Source organism: Hyaena hyaena, unplaced genomic scaffold (genome assembly GCF_003009895.1).
Source record: "Hyaena hyaena isolate Hyena2069 unplaced genomic scaffold, ASM300989v1 scaffold_35, whole genome shotgun sequence".
Lineage (NCBI taxonomy): Eukaryota > Metazoa > Chordata > Mammalia > Carnivora > Hyaenidae > Hyaena > Hyaena hyaena.
In genome coordinates, this window is record NW_024080667.1 from 5,705,599 (window position 1) to 5,722,662 (window position 17,064).

A 17,064-nucleotide genomic window follows, 5' to 3' on the forward strand; every position below is an offset into this window, starting at 1 on the left:
TTTGACTTGCCCAAGGTCACACCACTGCTAAGTGGTGAGTCCAAGATCAGAACACAGGGCTGCCTGACTAGGGAGCAGGGGCTGGGAGGTCCAGACTATTCTCTGAGTGCAGTAAGACTTCTTTCAGTGATAACCATAGCCCCTCCAGATTTCCTGGGAAGCCTGGGTCACCAGCACCTTGTATCCTTCAAGGCAAAAGACACTGGCTTTAGAGGCTCTTCCCAACCCACCTCTGCCTCCTCCTTGCTGTGTGGCCTTGGCAGAGCCATGCACCTCTCTGATCCTTAATTTTCACATCAACAAAATGAAACTACCAACAAGTCCTCACTGGGGCTGGTTGTTGGGAGGAGTGAAGTAAACTGACAGCACGTTTTCACAGAGTCGGTCCCAGCACACAGCAGGGGTTCATTCCCCCTGAGAACAAGCCCAATTCTGCAGTGATGGTGACTGAAGCCATGAGGGCAAGGCAGACCCAGGTGCTGAGGGTGACAGGAGTCGGGCCCCGGCTGGCAGCAGGGGCTTAGAGCACGGGGACTGAATGCACAGATCTTGGGGGTCCAATCTTGATTCTATTTCTTAGTAGCTATGAAATTTGGGGGAAATCGCTTGACTCAGTTTCCAATGAGATGCGAGGGGACAGGCAGAGGGCCAGGGGCTTCCTCCTTAGTCTCCTGCTGGTTGAAACCAGAACTGGCCTAGCTTTGCCCATGTGCACAGCGACCTGAAGTAAAGAAACAGACAGTCTGGCGGGCACCCAGTAGAGGCTTGGACGTGCGAGGGGCTTGAAGTTTGAGGCTTTTTTTTTTTTTTTTTTTTTTAAGCAGCAGCAGGAAGGAGGAACTTGGAATTGTGCTTTTGGAAAGCTCTTGGCTGGGGACGCCTGGGTGGCTTAGTCGGTTAAGCATCTGACTTTTGATCTTGGGCTCAGGTCATGATCTCTCAGTTCGTGAGATCAAGTCCCACATCAGGCTCTACGCTATCAGCCTCTCTCTCTCTCTGTCTCTCTCCCCCTCTCCTGCTTGTGCTCTCTCTGTCTCAAAATAAATAAATAAACTTAAAGAAAGCAAGAAAGGGGCGCCTGGGTGGCTTAGTCGGTTAAGCGTCCAACTTTCGCTTAGGTCATGATCTCGCGGTTCGTGGGTTCGAGCCCCGCGTCGGGCTCTGCGCTGACTGCCAGCTCAGAGCCTGGAGCCTGTTTCAGTCTGTGACTCCCTCTCTCTCTGACCCTCCCCTGCTCACGCTGTCTCTCTCTCTCTCTCCTAGAAATAAATAAAACATTAAAAAAAAAAAAAAAAAAAAAAAAAAAAAAAAAAAAAAAAAAAAAAAAAAAAAGATGGGAAGTTTTTAAAAAAAAAAAAAGAAAGCAAGAAAGCTGTTGGCAGAATGAACCACAAGCCCTAAACAGGTTTATACCCTTTGCCCCAGGAGGTCTACTCCAGGAAATGTAATCCAAGGAAATAACTCTAAATGCAGAAAAGGGTTTGTGCACAAAGATGTTCATCGTGGCATTATTTACAACACCCTGAAACGGGAAACAACTTTAAAGCCCTCTGAGGATGGTTAGACAGGAGCATTCGTGATACACTGTCCCTCGGGCAGCACCCATAGTCACAAACAAATGGCAGTAACAATGATCAGTAATGGCACGGGGAATGAAACGCAGAGGAGAAACTATGTACGGTGTACGATTCCGGTCGTGTTTATAATTTTCATGGGGGAAAAAAAAGGGACCAAAAAACCCCAATATGCTCAAATGCTAATAGTCAGTTGTGCTTCTGAGTAGTTTTCCCCACCTTTCTCTAATCCCTGACTTATCTTTATTGAACTTATTTTAAAATGGAAATGATAAACACCTTTTAAATTTGCTTAAAAGATTGTTTCCACAGAAAGCCTGTTGCCAGGCAGCCTGCCTCAACCTCCAAAGCCTCCTGCAAAGACCAAGGGGCAGAGGCTCTGTCCTCCCCTGCCCTAGACTCTGCCCCTGCTCACACCTCATCATGTGAGGCCGTGACCTCATTGACCCCACCCTCCCCATAGCAGCACCCCGAGGAGACTCAGACCCAGCCAACCCAAGTGATCTGACTTGGAGCCAGGTACACACACAGGTTGAGTGATGCAGTAGGAGGTGCCCCGGCCTTGACTTTGGGTCAGGGATCTCTCCAGAATTATGCTTCTGGTTGGGCCAAGGCTGCATCCTACTGCAGTGCTCTCGAGGGTTCTATTCATGATGGATCACAGACAGGGAGGCAGCTGCGGTATTAGTGGGGAAACCCAGATGTCAGAGAGACCAGGCTTCAAACCCCAGCTCCACCACTTACTGGCTGCAGAACCCTGCACAAGCAACCCACTGTACCTCTCAGAGCCTCAGTTTTCTCATCTGTACAATGGGAATGAAGTTGCCTGCATCTAGGACTATTGTGGGGTTTACACGGAAGTGTGTGAAGTGATTCACATGGCAGCTACAGGAGGCCAGAAACAAAAATGCGTTTCTTCCCTTCCTCTCCCCTCCCCAAGGACTCTTCCAGAAAGAAGGAAGAGGGAGATGACTGAAGAGTGGAGAGCACTGCCTAGAAGGACAACCCAAAAGGTCCAGGGGGTAGATCCTGGAGACAGAGCCCCGGGATCGATGCCCAGCTCTGACACTGTCTAGTCGTGGGGGCCTCGCCTTCCTCATCTGTAAGATGGGGATGATGTTGGTATCCACCTCCCAGGGTTGCTGTGAGGGGGAAATTAGCTAATGCACAGAAACTCCATGGCCCGTAGTAAGTGCTCACTGTGAACGAGCTACTAGTATTACCATTATTGTTGTCCATGCCACTTATCCTGGAAATATGGACCCGAACACGGGAGGGGCCTCTTGGGTTTGCCTCCGGGCAGTTCGAGAGTCTTCTCCCAGTTCGAGGGGCCCCGCCCCCTTGGCGCCCACCCGGCCCCGCGTACCCACAGCGTAGATCTCGATGCTGATGGTGAAGATGGAGTGGGAACGCGAGGAGTCCTTGTTCATCAGCGTGTAGCCCACCGAGCGGTTCTTCCAGCCGGCCTCCATGATGCGCTCGCACTGGGCCACGCTGTGCACCGTGTGCATGGAGAGCCCCTTCACGTACACCCCCTTCTCCGGGTGCTCCTTCAGCTGTGGGGCACAGGGGCGGGTCAGAGACAGCTAGGGCCAGGGATCCCCTCGGAATCTGGGGAAGGGCCCAGCTCGGGCCACCTGTGCCCTCCCGCTGTGCCGGCTGGCCCCTCAGATTTTCTGCAACAGGCCCGGGCTTTGTTCCTGGTGGAACTGGCCTCAGATTCACCCCACCTCCTACCTGCTGTGGAACCTCGGGCCAGTGACTTAACTGCCCTTAGGCCTCAGTCTCCACATCTGTGAAATGGGTGTGAGATACCCATCTCTCGGGGTTTGGTGAGGTTTCATCAAATAAGGCCCAACCGATGCGAGGCACAGTGCCAGGCACATGCAAGTGCCTCATAAATGCCAGCAGCTGTCCTCACTGCTGTCACCAGTGCTATTATTATGAAGGAAGTTTCCAGACTGGGAGCTTCAGCTGCCAGGGGCTGACCCTGTCATCACCCAAGGGCTCTGAAGTCTTCTCTTTTGCCCTGTCAACACGGCTCCTGATCCCCTCTCTGCTGTGGCTCCAGGGATGCAGAAACATTTCAAGACCCTTGGATCATGGCTGGTGAAGGGCCATTTGCTGCCAAGAACTCCCGCTGGCCCATGGCTCGGATGGGCCCCCAGCCATCAGCGTGATGGCAGCCAGTAAATTAATTTATCTGACTGCTCCCTGCTTCCTCTCTAGGCAGCCAAGTTATTTTGCTGCTGATACAGAGCTATGAGATGAAATATTTGTCAAGTGTCAGGAAATAAAACTTTTCTGGCAAAGAGCAGAGTGAATTAGGACATGTCATCTCTCCCTGGTCTAAGCCACGGGAGGCTCAGGTGCTCTGCTCCAGGCAGCCTCAGGGTCCCCGGTGGGCTCGGACCCCTGCCGCAAGGGGGTTGGAGGGGCACGCGGGCTGGCCCTATCTGCTTATGTGCGGAGAAATGGCCAGACCCAGAATGAAGGACTGGGCTTCAGGGAACGGAAAAACAACCGAGGCACAGAACTGTTAAGTGGGTTGCTGAAGATAACACAGCTATTAGTGCCAGGGCAGCAGCGGGGTCACAGGCCATAGAAGACTCCAGAGGCAGTCTATGGAGAGAGGCTGCAGCATCCTGTAGTAACTGAAGCGTGATGATAAAGGGCCGACCTTGACCTAGAAGCGGGGGGCTGAGGACGGAGCACCAAGGACTGAAGCAGGAGACCCTGAAGAGGGTGGCCCGAAGCGGGCCTGAAGTGCTGCCCCAGCGTCTCACAGCGACTGCCGCCTGCTTTGGCCTCAGCCACGCGCCCAGGACGGGGAAGCTGCCTGCGCACAGCAGGCCCCATGGAAGCGGCTGCTCCTGGGCCCCGGGAGAGGCGATCGATCCGCTACTTGGTCAGGCAGACCTGGGGAAGGGACCTGGCTCTGCCACTTGCCGGCTAGAGAAGCCAGTTTGTCTCTCTCCGCCTCTGTCTCCTCATCTGTTAAATGGCAGCAAATCCTACTTCTGTTAAGGCCACTATGAGGACTCAGAAAAGGATGGAGGTAAACCCAGGTCTGTGGGTACGTGGAGGGGGAGCCGTCAGCACAGCGTGAGATGGATGGGGGTGGTCTCTTGGGAGCAGGTAAGAGGAGTGGGGGTTGGGGGGATGAGGGCATAGGGTCAGGGGGGCACTTCCTGTCAAGGTGCCGCAGCTCTATTTTTAGGCTCTGGAAAGCTTGCTCCCCCACCTTGAGATCCCCCACCATCTTGGCCCCCCCCTTGGCCTCAGCCCTGCTCTTCCTGGGAGGCTCTGAGTGCCTGGGGAACTAGTCCTCCCTTTGAAACCACCCACAGCCCGTCACCATGGCAATGGCTGGGATGCCGTCAGCATGGAGGAGGGGCTTCTGACCCTGCCCCCCAGTTCACTGAGAGGCTCCCCGGGGCCTCACCTCCACTGCCCATTCTGGTTCCCCAAATCCCTCCTCGCCCTGGCTGATCTAACCTCTAATCACCAAAACTCTCAGGCCCTGGGGCTCGGTGCTTGTGCTGTGGGGCCTGGCCTCCTGGGTTCTAGTGCAATCTTGCCCTTTCCTGACTGTGCCCAGGGGCTGGTCTTACTCGGTACACTGAGCCTCAGTTTCCTCCTCTGCAATAAAGGATCAGCACAGCACTCCTAAGGCTGTTCTGAGGTCTACAGGAGCACCCTCAGCACCTTCTCCAGGAGGCGGTGGGTCCACACACCCCCCCCACCCCTGTGGGGAGTGTCTCAGAGTGCGGCTGTCACTGGCGGCCCCCGCCCCCCATCCCGGGCAGCCCTGACTCACCAAGCCTGAGGTGTGAGGCCCAGGGTCTGGGTAACCGAAGCCATTCTAGAGTCCCCGGTGTTGAAGAAGGGGAGGAGGGCCTCCTGCTGTCCCAGCGCAGGTTGGCAGGGGACCCTGATCCCCCCAGGCTGGCCTTTTGGGACTGGCACAAGGGAGCAATGCCCCGTGCCTTCCTCCTCTCCCCATTACCCTGTCGGGGGCTGAGCTATGACTCAGCCGCTCTGGCGCCAGGATATAGAAGACACTAGAAAGACTCCAGGTGGGCGGTTGGGGGTTCATGCCAGAAAGGGCAAAGCACCGCTGTGTTTGTCAGGAGCTGAGAAGGAGGGGCCAGGCCGGGTCCCAGCCAGGATGGGGACCGGGTAGCCCGTGGCTGGCAGCCAGCACCAGGACGACTTCCCGTCTTCGCTGAGGGAATGAATCACTCGACGGATGTGCCTCCCTTGACTGGAACCCCACTGCTGGCTTCTTACTGCCCTAGGGGTTTCCCGGGTTGCTGACCCCAAAGAATACTGGGAGGAAAGCCCCTCACAGGTTCTGGTACCAACACCGTTACCAGTGACGAGCTGTGTGGCCTTGGCCAAGTCCCTTGCCCTCCCCGGGACTCACTGTCCTCATCGGTACCAGGAACGGGCTGACTAGAAGCTCTCTGTGGGTCTTTCCAGCTCAAATTTTTAAGGAATTTCCCACCCTACGGCTGGAACAAACACAATTTTCAAGACTGCTGCTCCCTGAGGTGTGACTTGTTCCCGTGGATCACAGAGTGGCCGCTGGTCAGAGAGGAACTCACAGAGCCCCGCCCCCACCCCAGGTGAGCCCAGGGCAAGTGGGGGGGGGGGGCGGTCAGGGGGCAAGCAGGAGGCTGAAGCTGAGTAGAGAAACAGCCCTGCCCCAACATGGGGGGGACCCAGGTGACCCTGACATCCTGTCGGATCTGGAGGTCACGCAGGGCAGGAGGGCTGGGAGTCATTGCAGCACCCCTGCACTGGGTTCTCCTCACTCGTGCGGCCCCCCCCCACCCCATGGCTGTCCAGACGCACCCCCGGGAAGACTTCAGTAGTTAGTCATCGAAAATGTCCAACCCTGGGGTGCCTGGGTGTCTCAGTCGGCTGAGCGTCCAACTTCGGCTCAGGTCATGATCTCACGGCTTGTGAATTCGAACCTCGCATCAGGCTCCGTTCTGACATCTCGGAGCCTGCAGGCTGCTTCACTGCATTCTGTGTCTCCTCTCTCTGCCCCTCCCCTGCTCATGCTCTGTCTCTCTCTTTCTCAAAAATAAGTAAACATTAAAAAAAAAAAAAAAAAAAAGCCCAACCCTGACTCTGGCTTCCTAGCTTCAGGCAAGTCACCTTCTCTCTCTCAGACTGTTTTTAACCAATAAAATGGGAATCCCCATGGCAACCTCCTAAGGGGAGATGCTCCCTCAGCTGGTCGTTCTGACCCTGAAGGAGGAGAGCTCACTCCCAGTGCTGGTCGTGGGCCCCTAGGGGGTCCACTGGTTACCTGGTCAGATAAGGAGCAGCCAGGCGCATTCTGGCCACAGAACTAGTTTGGCCTCCCCCGCCCCCCCCCAGCAGGCCTCTCCTCCTTGGACCTGCCCTGGCCTACCCAGCATTTAAAGAGCTCAGATAGGACACACGACCAAGGCCTCATACGAAGGCCTAAACCCGGGTCCAGCCTTGTCACCAACTGGCTGTCCAGTCCTGGCAGGTCACCTGACCTCGCTGATCTCCCCAAAGGGTCAGCCAAGTTCTGCGATTCTGTATAGACTCCCTCTCAAAGCATCTAATGCTGCTGCACCTTGTTGGGAAATGATGTTCTTCCTCTTTTTAGAAGAGGAGAAAAGTCACAAAACGTGTGTGATTCTTGGTGACCAGCCGAGCCAGCCCTGACTTCTTCTGTCATGGGTGGCCCTTGATGCCTTAGAGGCTCCACTTTGAGAGCCCAGGTCACATTTCCTGGAATCCTGATGGCATGAAAGCGCCCCCACTGATGGCCTTCTGTGCGCCTGCGCTCTGCGGCTCGTCAGCACCACCCTCTTCAGTCCCCACAACTACTTTATAAGGTCGTGTCATCGGTCCTGGGGTGCTCCCACATCAGACTCCTCTCGAAAGGGAACAAAGTCCCAGAATCTGAGGCCACCAACAGTGAAATGGGATGGTTGATTCAGAACCTTAAAGATCTGGGTTCAAATCCAGTTTGGGCCACAAACTGAGGCAAGCTAACTAAGCTAAGCGTCCCCTCCCACCCTGGATAACAACAGATTGTGGATAATAACAGCTACCTGACAAGATGACCGTGACTTAAGATCAAGTGCCTAAAGGGGCACCTGGGTGGCTTAGTCGGTTAAGCGTCCGACTTTCACTTAGGTCATAATCTCGCGGTTCGTGGGTTCGAGCCCTGCGTCGGGCTCTGTGCTGACTGCCAGCTCAGAGCCTGGAGCCTGTTTCAGAGTCTGTGACTCCCTCTCTCTCTGACCCTCCCCTGCTCACGCTGTCTTTCTCTCTCGCGCGCGCACGCCTAGAAATAAATAAAACATTAAAAAAAAAAAAAGATCAAGTGCCTAAAGCAGGCAGGGAACAGTGCTCAATAAATGAAGATCGTTACCGTTTTTTGTTTTTGTTTTTTTTTTAGCTTGAAGACCCCTTAGAGATTTTCACAGTAATTTTTTCAGAAGTGGAACCCAGTTTTTCAAACAAAATCTATCACAAGACTTCATCTATTTCACCCGAGACAGATGGCATTCCCCGCAATGTGTTTGGGGGGCGGGGAGCAGGCCCATGAGCCACTCCCCTACAACATGGACTCGGAGATGCCTCCAAAATTCAAGTTCTAAAGTCCCTGCTCTAGTCCAAAGTGGCTCCTGTGCCCTCGGGACACCTTCCACGTATTTCTGGGGGAGCACGGCCTGGTGCCAGCCCCCCTCCACCAGCCCCGACCTGCCCACGCCGCACCTGCACACCCACCTCCAGCTTCTGCTTGCTGTCAGCCCCCAGCAGGTCACGGACATCTTCATTGTAGATCTCCAGGTAGGAGGCCCGGACCAGGAACTTGGTATTCTCTGCACACTGCAGGGGGTGGACGGGGAGCAAAGACACTTGAGTGCCTGCTGCCAGACCTGCCCCAGCACCCGAAGCCTTCTGCAGCCAGGATGTCACGGAAAGGACATCATGGCAGGAGAGGCAACATCAAAGGGAGGGGAGCCCCCAGCCCTCCCCTGCCCTCCAGGGGGCCCATACCTGGACGCTCTCAAAAACGTGCTCGAAGGCCCTGGGGATGATGCCTCTCTGGGAGGACGGGTCTGGCAGGCCCTGCATGGTGAAGGACTTCCCGCTGCCCGTCTGGCCATAGGCGAAGATGGTGCCATTGTAGCCCTCAGTGACACCCTACGTGAGAGGACCAGACCCCGGGGCTCAGCCGCTTAGCCCCGCTGGACTCAGCCACCTCCTAAATGGCAGACTGAGGGCCCCTCCTACGATGGCCCCGGGCTGGCCATGCGGTACAGAGATAAGTCACGGCTCTGTCCTCAATCAGCTCCTGGTGGGGAAGACTGCCCCTGTGTGGCATTACGGGCTTGTGCGGTGGAGCCTGGCCTCTCTCTCAGGGGCTCAAATCCAGCCTCACCTTTTTCCTGACTGTGTGCCCGGGGACCCAGTCTTACCCAGGTACACTGAGCCTCAGTTTCCCCCTCAGGATCAGAACAGCACCTCCTTCTAAGCCTGTGGTGAGGTTTACATGCGAACTACTCCCTGCACCGGAACACGGAAGGCTGGCATACAGGGGCACTCGCTAAATGTCTGCCTGAAACGTGGCGGAGCTGGACCTGTGCAAGCGACCTTCACACCAGGCCCGGGGAGGGGAGGGGTGTGTGCTGGCGGAGGTCCGGGCAGCAGGAAAGGAGAGGGAGTGAGAGGTGGGGAACCTTCCTGCGGAGGGTGGAAGGGGGGGGTGGCGGGGAGCTGACAGGTGACAGGAAGGGGAAGGCATTCCAGGCTGAGGGGGCGCAGGGAGGTCAGAGGCTGAGAGCAGGTGGAGCTGGGCGAGGGGAAGGGGAGAAAGGAAGCAAAGCGGTGGCAACCCTGAAACGTTTTCACTCATCTGCTCAATCTACTCAATCCGCAGGCGCTCCGGCTGCGGACACAGCAGTGAACGAGGCGGAACCCCAGTCCCTGCCCTCACGGAGCTCACGAGGGCACCGATTCTAGAACTCAGCATGGGGCAGAACGAGAACGGGCATCCGGCCTGGCATCTGGGCCCAGTGACACCACAAGGACCCATCTTGTGGGCCAACGTGGGGCTCGGGATCCCGGGGGACTGCTGGGGAAGGAGTCCGGAAGTCACGACTCACAGCTTCTGCACACAGGGCCCGGCCCCTTGCGGTGGGGGAGAGGCGGTGGCAGAGCCATCACCCGGCCAGGAGCCACCACTGGGGACACATGCAGGGTCACCATGGTGCAGGGCCCAGAGCATCAGTGTCCCCCAAACCCAGGGAAAAAATTCTATACAAAAACATCTATCATTTCACTGTCCGGTAGAGTAGCCACCAGCCACACTAGCAACGGGCCCGGTGCGACCAAGGAACTGAATTTATTTTATTTTAGTTAATTTACCTTTAACTGACGCAGTATAAAATATTTCCCCATTACACAGAACTTTATCTTTTGTCCCATTTCATTTGAACTGTTGATACTTTAGCGTCTGCAACATGTTACAATGTAAGACACTCGTCTGGTTTCAAAGTCTGATTTCAAAGACTTAGCGGGAAGGAAGAATGTAAACTGTTTCTCACTGATGTCGCACAATGACAACATGTATCAGTATGTTTCCTTGAAATCATGCCCTGGATATACTAGGTTAAATAAAAATCTATTATTAAAACTAATTTCATTACTTTCTTTTCACTTTTTATTTTTTTATTTTGAGAGAGAGAGTGAGCAAGCGCACAAGCTTGAGCAGAGGAGGGGCAGAGCGACTGGGAGAGAGAATCCCAGGCAGGCTCCATGCCCAGCGCGGAGCCTGCCGTGGGTCGCGATCCCACGACTCTGGGACCATGAAGTGAACCAATATCAAGAGTCAGACCCTCAACCGACTGAACCACGAGGCGCATCTTCTTTTACTTTAAATGTGGCTACTGGAAAATTTATTTCCATAAATACATATTATTAAATTATGTATGTGGCTCACATTATCTGTGTATTGGAAATCGCTGCTCTAGAGTGCTGTCCAATGTGGGGGCCCCTTGCCACATGAGTTATTTAAATTTAACTTGACTTTAAACAAAATTCCATTCCTCAGTAGCACTAGCGTCATTTCAAGTGCTTTTGCCACATATGGCCAGTGGTACCTACTTGGACAGCCTAGATACAGAATATTTCCACCACTGCAGAAAATTCAACAGAACAGTACAGTTCTGGAGTGAAGTAGAAAACAATTTTGGGGGCACCTGGGTGGCTCAGTCGGCTAAGTGTCAGACTTCAGCTCAAGTCATGATCTCATTGTCCTCAGGTTCGAGCCCCATGTCAGGCTCTGTGCTCACAGCTCAGAGCCTGGAGCCTGTTTGGGATTCTGTGTCTCCCTCTCTCTCTGCCCCTCCCTGGTTTGCACTCTGTCTCTCTCTTTCTTTCAAAAATAAAATTTTTTTTTAATTAAAAAAAAACATTTTAACATGCATTTTTAAGGCAAAACATAAAATTTCAAAAAGGTTTCACCCATCAAGGGATACCTCCAGATCCACAAGGGACGGGCCTGCACGGGGAAATGGTCCCAAATGTTGGCTGCTCTGTCCTTCTACCCAGGGTTTTGCATGTCACCCTGTTTTATTCCTTTAAAAAAAAAATTTTTTTTAATGTTTTTTATTTATGAGAGAGAGAGAGCATGAGCAGGGCAGGGTCAGAGAGAGAGGGAGACACAGAATCTGAAGCAGGCTCCAGGCTCTGAGCTGTTAGCACAGAGCCCGATGTGGGGCTCGAACCCACGAACTGTGAGATCATGACTTCAGCCGAAGTCAAACGCTTAAGCAACTGAGCCACCCAGGCGCCCCCACCCTGTTCTATTCCTTACAGGCCGACTCTCAGGAAACCAACTGCTAACTGACTCTCTTTTTCACCTGCTCATACCCTCAGCAAGAATTCCCACGAAACTGCATTACAGGTTGGATGTGCTAAGTATTTTTCCTACGTCACATTAAACATAGAACTATTGCAACTGAAATAAAAAAAACATCTGTCCTAAGTCGCCTCCTGTTCCCCTTCCGCCCCCTTCCCAAGCACCCAGCTGAATGTCCCACCGAGGGACCGAATCCTTTGGCTTCTACTATACTGACATCTGGACGAGGTAGAAGCCATGGTGCCTGGGCTGCGGGGGTGGGGGGAAGGGCGGCTCATCAGAGGTGACTCAAAGGCCACGGGTGTGAAGTGGGAGGAAGGGGCGGGTGGCAAAGCCTCTGGCTGGGAAAGAGCCCAGAGACCAGGCAGCAGGCAGGTGTGGAGGGGAGCAGATCCAGCGAGAATGTGCTAAGGGGGCAGAAGGGTGGGTCTGGGGTGGACAGCGCCCAAGGGGGCCAAAGAGGCCCAGAGAAGATCAGGAATAGGGACTGGATTTAAGGGCTGGAGACGCAGGAAAGAAAAGGGCAGGAAGGTTGTGCAATAGGACACAGAGGCGAGGGCCTGGGCAGGAGGGCCGGGGGCAGGGACGGGGGAGGGGTGGCAGGAGCCCTGGACCTGGCCCTGACCCCCGGGGCACCAGCACACAGCCCCTAGTGGTGCGGTGCTCCCGGCTCAGAGCCACCTGAGCTGTGCTTTGCCTCTGCTGTGCATGCTGCTCATTGAATGGGAGGCAGCAAAAGGGAGCACGGGGACCAGGTACTGTGCCCGGTATCAAAACCGCCCCACGGGGCACCTGGGTGGCCCAGAATGTTAAGCGTCCCACTCCTGATCTGGGCTCAGGTCACGATCGCAGTTTGTGAGATCTCACAGATCTCAAGCCCTGAGTTAGGCTCTGAGTTGACAGGGCGGAACCTGTTTGGGATTCTCTCTCCCTCTCTCTCTCTCTCTCTGCCTATCCCCTGTACTCTCTCTCTCTCTCAAAATAAAGAAATAAACTAATAAAAAACCCACCCTCATTCTGTGATACTCTCAGCCTCGGTTTCCTCACCAGGAATGAGAACGCCAGCTCTCCATGCATCCAGAATCTTGTGAAAATCAAATGCTGGGCTCCACCTGGAAGGCCCTTGCCTGACCTACTCTCCTCATCCTTCAAGGTCTCAATTTAAATCTCACCACTTCCAGGGATCCCTCCCAGCTCTCCCCTCCTTTCCTATGCCCTCTCAGCCCAGGTTCTCTATGTTGCCCAAATCCTCCAGGCTTCTCCTCCCACTCATCACCTTGGACGGTAGTTATTAGCTTAGCTGCTCCTCCCCCTGACCATGGCCTCACTGAGGGCAGAGCCAGGTCTTCTTTAGGGCCGCGCTCCCCGAGCGAAGGATGGGTCTGGCCTGGAGATGTTGTCTGCCAGCTGACTGGATGATTGAATGAAAAAGAATGTATGTGGTGCTGGGTCTGAAGCTCTGTGTGATGTCCACAGGCAGGTTCTGGAAGAGAATCCCAAGTCCTGGTGGAACTTAGGACGACAGGGAGAGCGACAGGAGAGATCTGATCGAGCCACTGTGTCCTTAGTGTCCCCCACTCCAGGCTGGGGCTTCCTGGGGACCCTGACAAGGGGGGCTTCCCCAGGGGATGACTTCCAAGATGAGGCAGGGACCCATGAGCAAGGCCAAGGAGGACTCAATCTGGGAATCCTCAGATCTCTGAGGGGCCAATCCTGGACAAGGGAACAGGGGTGGTGGTGTGGCCTCAGGGACAGAGCCAGGGCAGGTGGCTGAAGGTGGTCTTCTAGGAGCCAAGCAGCGAAGGGGGAAGGGGGCTGCTTTGGGAAGAGTGAGCTGCTGCCACTGGGTGGTCATCCAGGGACCCAATGGGGAGGTGGGGCGGACCAGACAACCCCTCAGCTCCCTTCCGGCCTGGGAGTGCAGGACGGCAGGGCAACCAGGCCATCCCCAGAGTCTGGGACCACAACCTGGCCGGAGCTGCCCTCAGTCCCCCGGGGGAATCGCCTCCATCCGGCCCTGGCCACTGGGGAGTTCTGGGCTTCAGAACACTTGGTCCTTGTCAAGGGCTTAGACTGAGCCTTCACAGAAGAGGCAGGGCCGCCTGGAGGTGCCCTGGAGGGTGCTGACTGCCGTGCCAGTGGAAACAAAAAAGGGTCATAAAATGCGTATTGGAAACGCTGCGTTCAGTAAGTCAAGCCAGTTTCTTTGCTGCAAGACTCCCCAGAGCCTCAGGGGTCGTAACGCGCTTGTGCAGCTTCACTAAGAGGGGGACTGTGCGCGGCATTTCCCAAGCTTTTCCTTTTTTTGTGGGACGATCTGTGACACCTCACTTAACTAGTGACCCGCTGAGCAGTGAACAGGTGGGGAGGTGCTGGTAACGAGGAAGAGCCCTCGCCCGGAAGGCGGGGGCAGAGCTGCCGCCACACCTCTGCTAGAAACCCACGGTGGGGGCCTGGGGAGGTTTCCCTCCTCTGGGCCTCAGTCTCCCCATTTCCCAAATGCACGAGCCACCTCGTGTGAGGGCTCTGGAAAGCAAAAGCCCTTTTAAGGGTGACAAAGTGTGTTGGAGAGGATGGCAGGTTAGACCAAAGGTAAAGGGGTTCCATTCCTCCAAGACTAAGGCAGAAGGGGGGAAGCAGAGGTCTTTCCCCATCCCCACCCCCACCCGCACCCCCGCAGGCCTGACCTGACCCAGGGAGGAAGACAGGGGACTGTGAACCCCGAGGCGAGGAAGCAGAGGCCATGGCCTGGGAGGCGGCGGCGGCGGCGGCGGCGGCTGGGGGCAGCGGCTAGAGCGCTTAGAGAAGCCCTCAGAGGATGGTGGAGGGCTGGGGGGTAGAGGGTCTTGGGGGCTGGAGTTCTTGAGGGCCGGGGCCTGGGCGGGGTGGACGTGAGGACCAGCTTTGGCGCTGCGGACGGTGGAGACCCGGACGTGGGCGCTGGCGGTGGCTCCCAGCCGTGTCCTGCCTACACAAAAGACTTCAGCCCAACCCGGTGGTGTCCACCCACGCTGCTCCGGAACGGGGGTCCCGCTCAGGCCCCCTGGGGTGGCCCCCAGCTCTGCCCGCCGGTCCTTGGAGGCAGCCTCCCGGGCGCCCTCACCTCCACCAGCGGGTAGGCGATCTCGTTGTAGATCTGCTCGGTGAAGTGGTCCATGTGGTAGGCGCCGTCGAAGGTGAACTGCTTGGGGGGCTCGTCGGCGGCGCCCGGGTTCTGGAGGAAGCACTGGCCGCGCGCGGAGTCCACCGTCACCACGGGCTGGCAGTTCAGCTCCCGCTCCCGCTGATTCATGGGGCGGCAGCGCACCACCACCTTCACCGACTCGGAGGCCATGGCGCCGCGGCGGGGGTCCCCCGGGCGCGGCGCGACGTGGGCCGTGCGGCCCGGACGCTCGACGGCAGAGGCCGGGGGGCGGAGCCAGCGCCGGGCGCGGGGGGAGGGGCCTCGCGGCAGGGGCGGGGCCGCGGCGGGGGACCGGGACTCCTCGAGGGGCGCCCGGCGACAAGGAGGGGCGCGGCGCGAGGGTCGCAGGACCGGAGCCGGGACGCCGCCTCCTCCCTCGCCAGGGCTCGCCCGGCCCTGAGGCCCGGCCCGGGGAGGGGGAAGTGGGGGATCCGCGCTGCAGGCGCCGCCGCAGGACCCGAGCGCCGGAGCCGCCGCAGCCGCCGGCTGGCACGCGCTCCGCCGCGGCGTTCGCGGTTGCCGGGCAACACCGTGGCGTCACAGCCGCGGGCTCCCGGCGAGCCCGAGCGTTCTCCGCGCCCCGCTGCAGGAGCGTCTCCTAGCTGGGGGCGGGTCCGGGCGGCCCGCTTTTCTGGAGCGTCTGCCCCCACCTTACCAGAGCTTCACGTCCGCTCTCTTCTCTGCTCCCCACCGCCGGATTCAGAGAGGTTAAGCAACTGGCCCGAAGTTGCCCAGCTAGGACAAGGAGGCCAGGCTTGACTCCGCCTCCGGAGAAATACAGGAGGCGGGGCCTCATTCGCGGGCTAGGGATCCACTAAGAAGGGGGACAAGGACCTTGCGGCCTTTTAATCCACATCCCTCTACTGACTCAGGAGAGGGCCGGCCACCCAGAGCCCGTTACGGCCTCCGACAGAGCAAAGCTTCCTTCTAATGCTTCCCTAGTTTTTCTACGACCCAGGTTAAAAACGCAAAAACGGGGCGCCTGGGTGGCTCAGTCCGCTGAGCATGGGACTTCGGCTCAGGCCATGATCTCGGGGTTGATGAGTTCGAGCCTGGGCGTTGGGCTCTATGCTGACAGCTCAGAGCCCGGAGCCTGCTTTGGGTTTTGTGTCTCCCTCTTTCTCTGCCCCTAACCTATTTTGCACTCTCTCACAAATAAATTAACATTTAAAAAATATTAAAAACATACACACACACAAAACCAAACCATTTTTGAGAGACAGAGTCTTTTGGCTGAAGAGGTTGCCAGTTGCCAGGACCATATCCTTCCCTCCTCCCTCCCACCTCCCTTCAGTACACGTTCCGGGAGCCAGAATAGCAGCTGTCATTTTCCTGTGGGAAATACCCACTGAAGGTTTTAACTGGTGACATGATTTGAATAAATCCCACCTGCCCTATTCCTTCAGGACGTGCTGAGCCCCCAGACTCCCCAGGACGGGATCTCTGGTTCACCATTCAGCACCAGCTGAAGGTATGGTTGGCAAACCAAGACAGGCAAACTGGACAAAGACCTTGCCTTTCAAAGGAAAAGTTTGTACCAGAAAATCCGAAGAAATGCATTTTATTTGTTTCAAGTACACACGGTAAGGAGAGCTGGCTACCCAGGTGGTGCTGGTTGGAGCAAAGAGACAGCTGATTTATGACCAAGACACTGAAGCGTCTGCACACATGGGTCAAGAAACTTGCTCTGTTTATACCACGTGATGAATGCTGTGTGAAGATGTTAAAGTGCTTTGAGAACATTCCTGACACCTTGTCCACATGGATGATTTGTGCAACCAAACCCATCTCTCATAGAGCGAGGCTCTGGCCTAAGCCTGGGCCAGTCACCAGGTCTTCTTCAACAGGTGTCTCTGGTGCTGCAAGCCTGAACACCATCTCAGCAAATCCCTTTCCTTAACAGCGAAATGGGAGACCACGCCTCCCGCTAGAGACCAAGGACCGTGGGTTCTGGTGGAAATGGCTGTATAACGAGTCCCACTCACATTCCGTGTGAAATCGGTGCTGTGGTACCAGGGAAAAGAACCCCCAAAGGACAGCTTCCTCCCATCCCTTTTCTCCCTTTTGACAAGACCGTGTCCGGGGCAGGAGGCTGTAAGCTGGAAACACCAGGCCTGACTTTCTGAGGGTCCTCCCTGTTTCCCTCTTCCATCAGGGCTGCCCTCTCCCTTCCAGGAGTCAGAAATCTGTCATTTTCAAGGCACTGAACAGTCACATCCCACCCCCGGATGGGGGAGATGGCAGCCCCCACATTCGTGACTAAGCCTCTGCCTCACGAATAGAGAAATTCAGCCGAAGTGAACTTGCTCCCTAAATAATTCGGTATTCATGTCTGTCTGTCAAGCTTGCTTCTAAAGGCGGGGGGGGGGGGGGGGGGGGGG

General features: G+C 56.1%; 1 protein-coding gene across 8 annotated transcripts in view; it reads right to left on the bottom strand.

The window, feature by feature from the left end:
* Window positions 1-14,870, bottom strand: part of KIF17 (kinesin family member 17) — a 40,954-nt gene extending 26,084 nt beyond the window's left edge. For all 8 annotated transcript variants that reach the window (XM_039229092.1, XM_039229087.1, XM_039229088.1 and 5 more), the window contains exons 1-4: window positions 14,603-14,870; window positions 8,634-8,780; window positions 8,361-8,462; window positions 2,941-3,130 (exon numbers count right to left, since the gene is read on the bottom strand). In XM_039229092.1, the coding sequence (XP_039085023.1) occupies window positions 2,941-3,130; window positions 8,361-8,462; window positions 8,634-8,780; window positions 14,603-14,833 (670 nt within the window). In that variant the 5' untranslated portion in view covers window positions 14,834-14,870. The remainder of the gene's footprint in view (window positions 1-2,940; window positions 3,131-8,360; window positions 8,463-8,633; window positions 8,781-14,602) is intronic.
* Window positions 14,871-17,064: the final 2,194 nt, after the last annotated feature.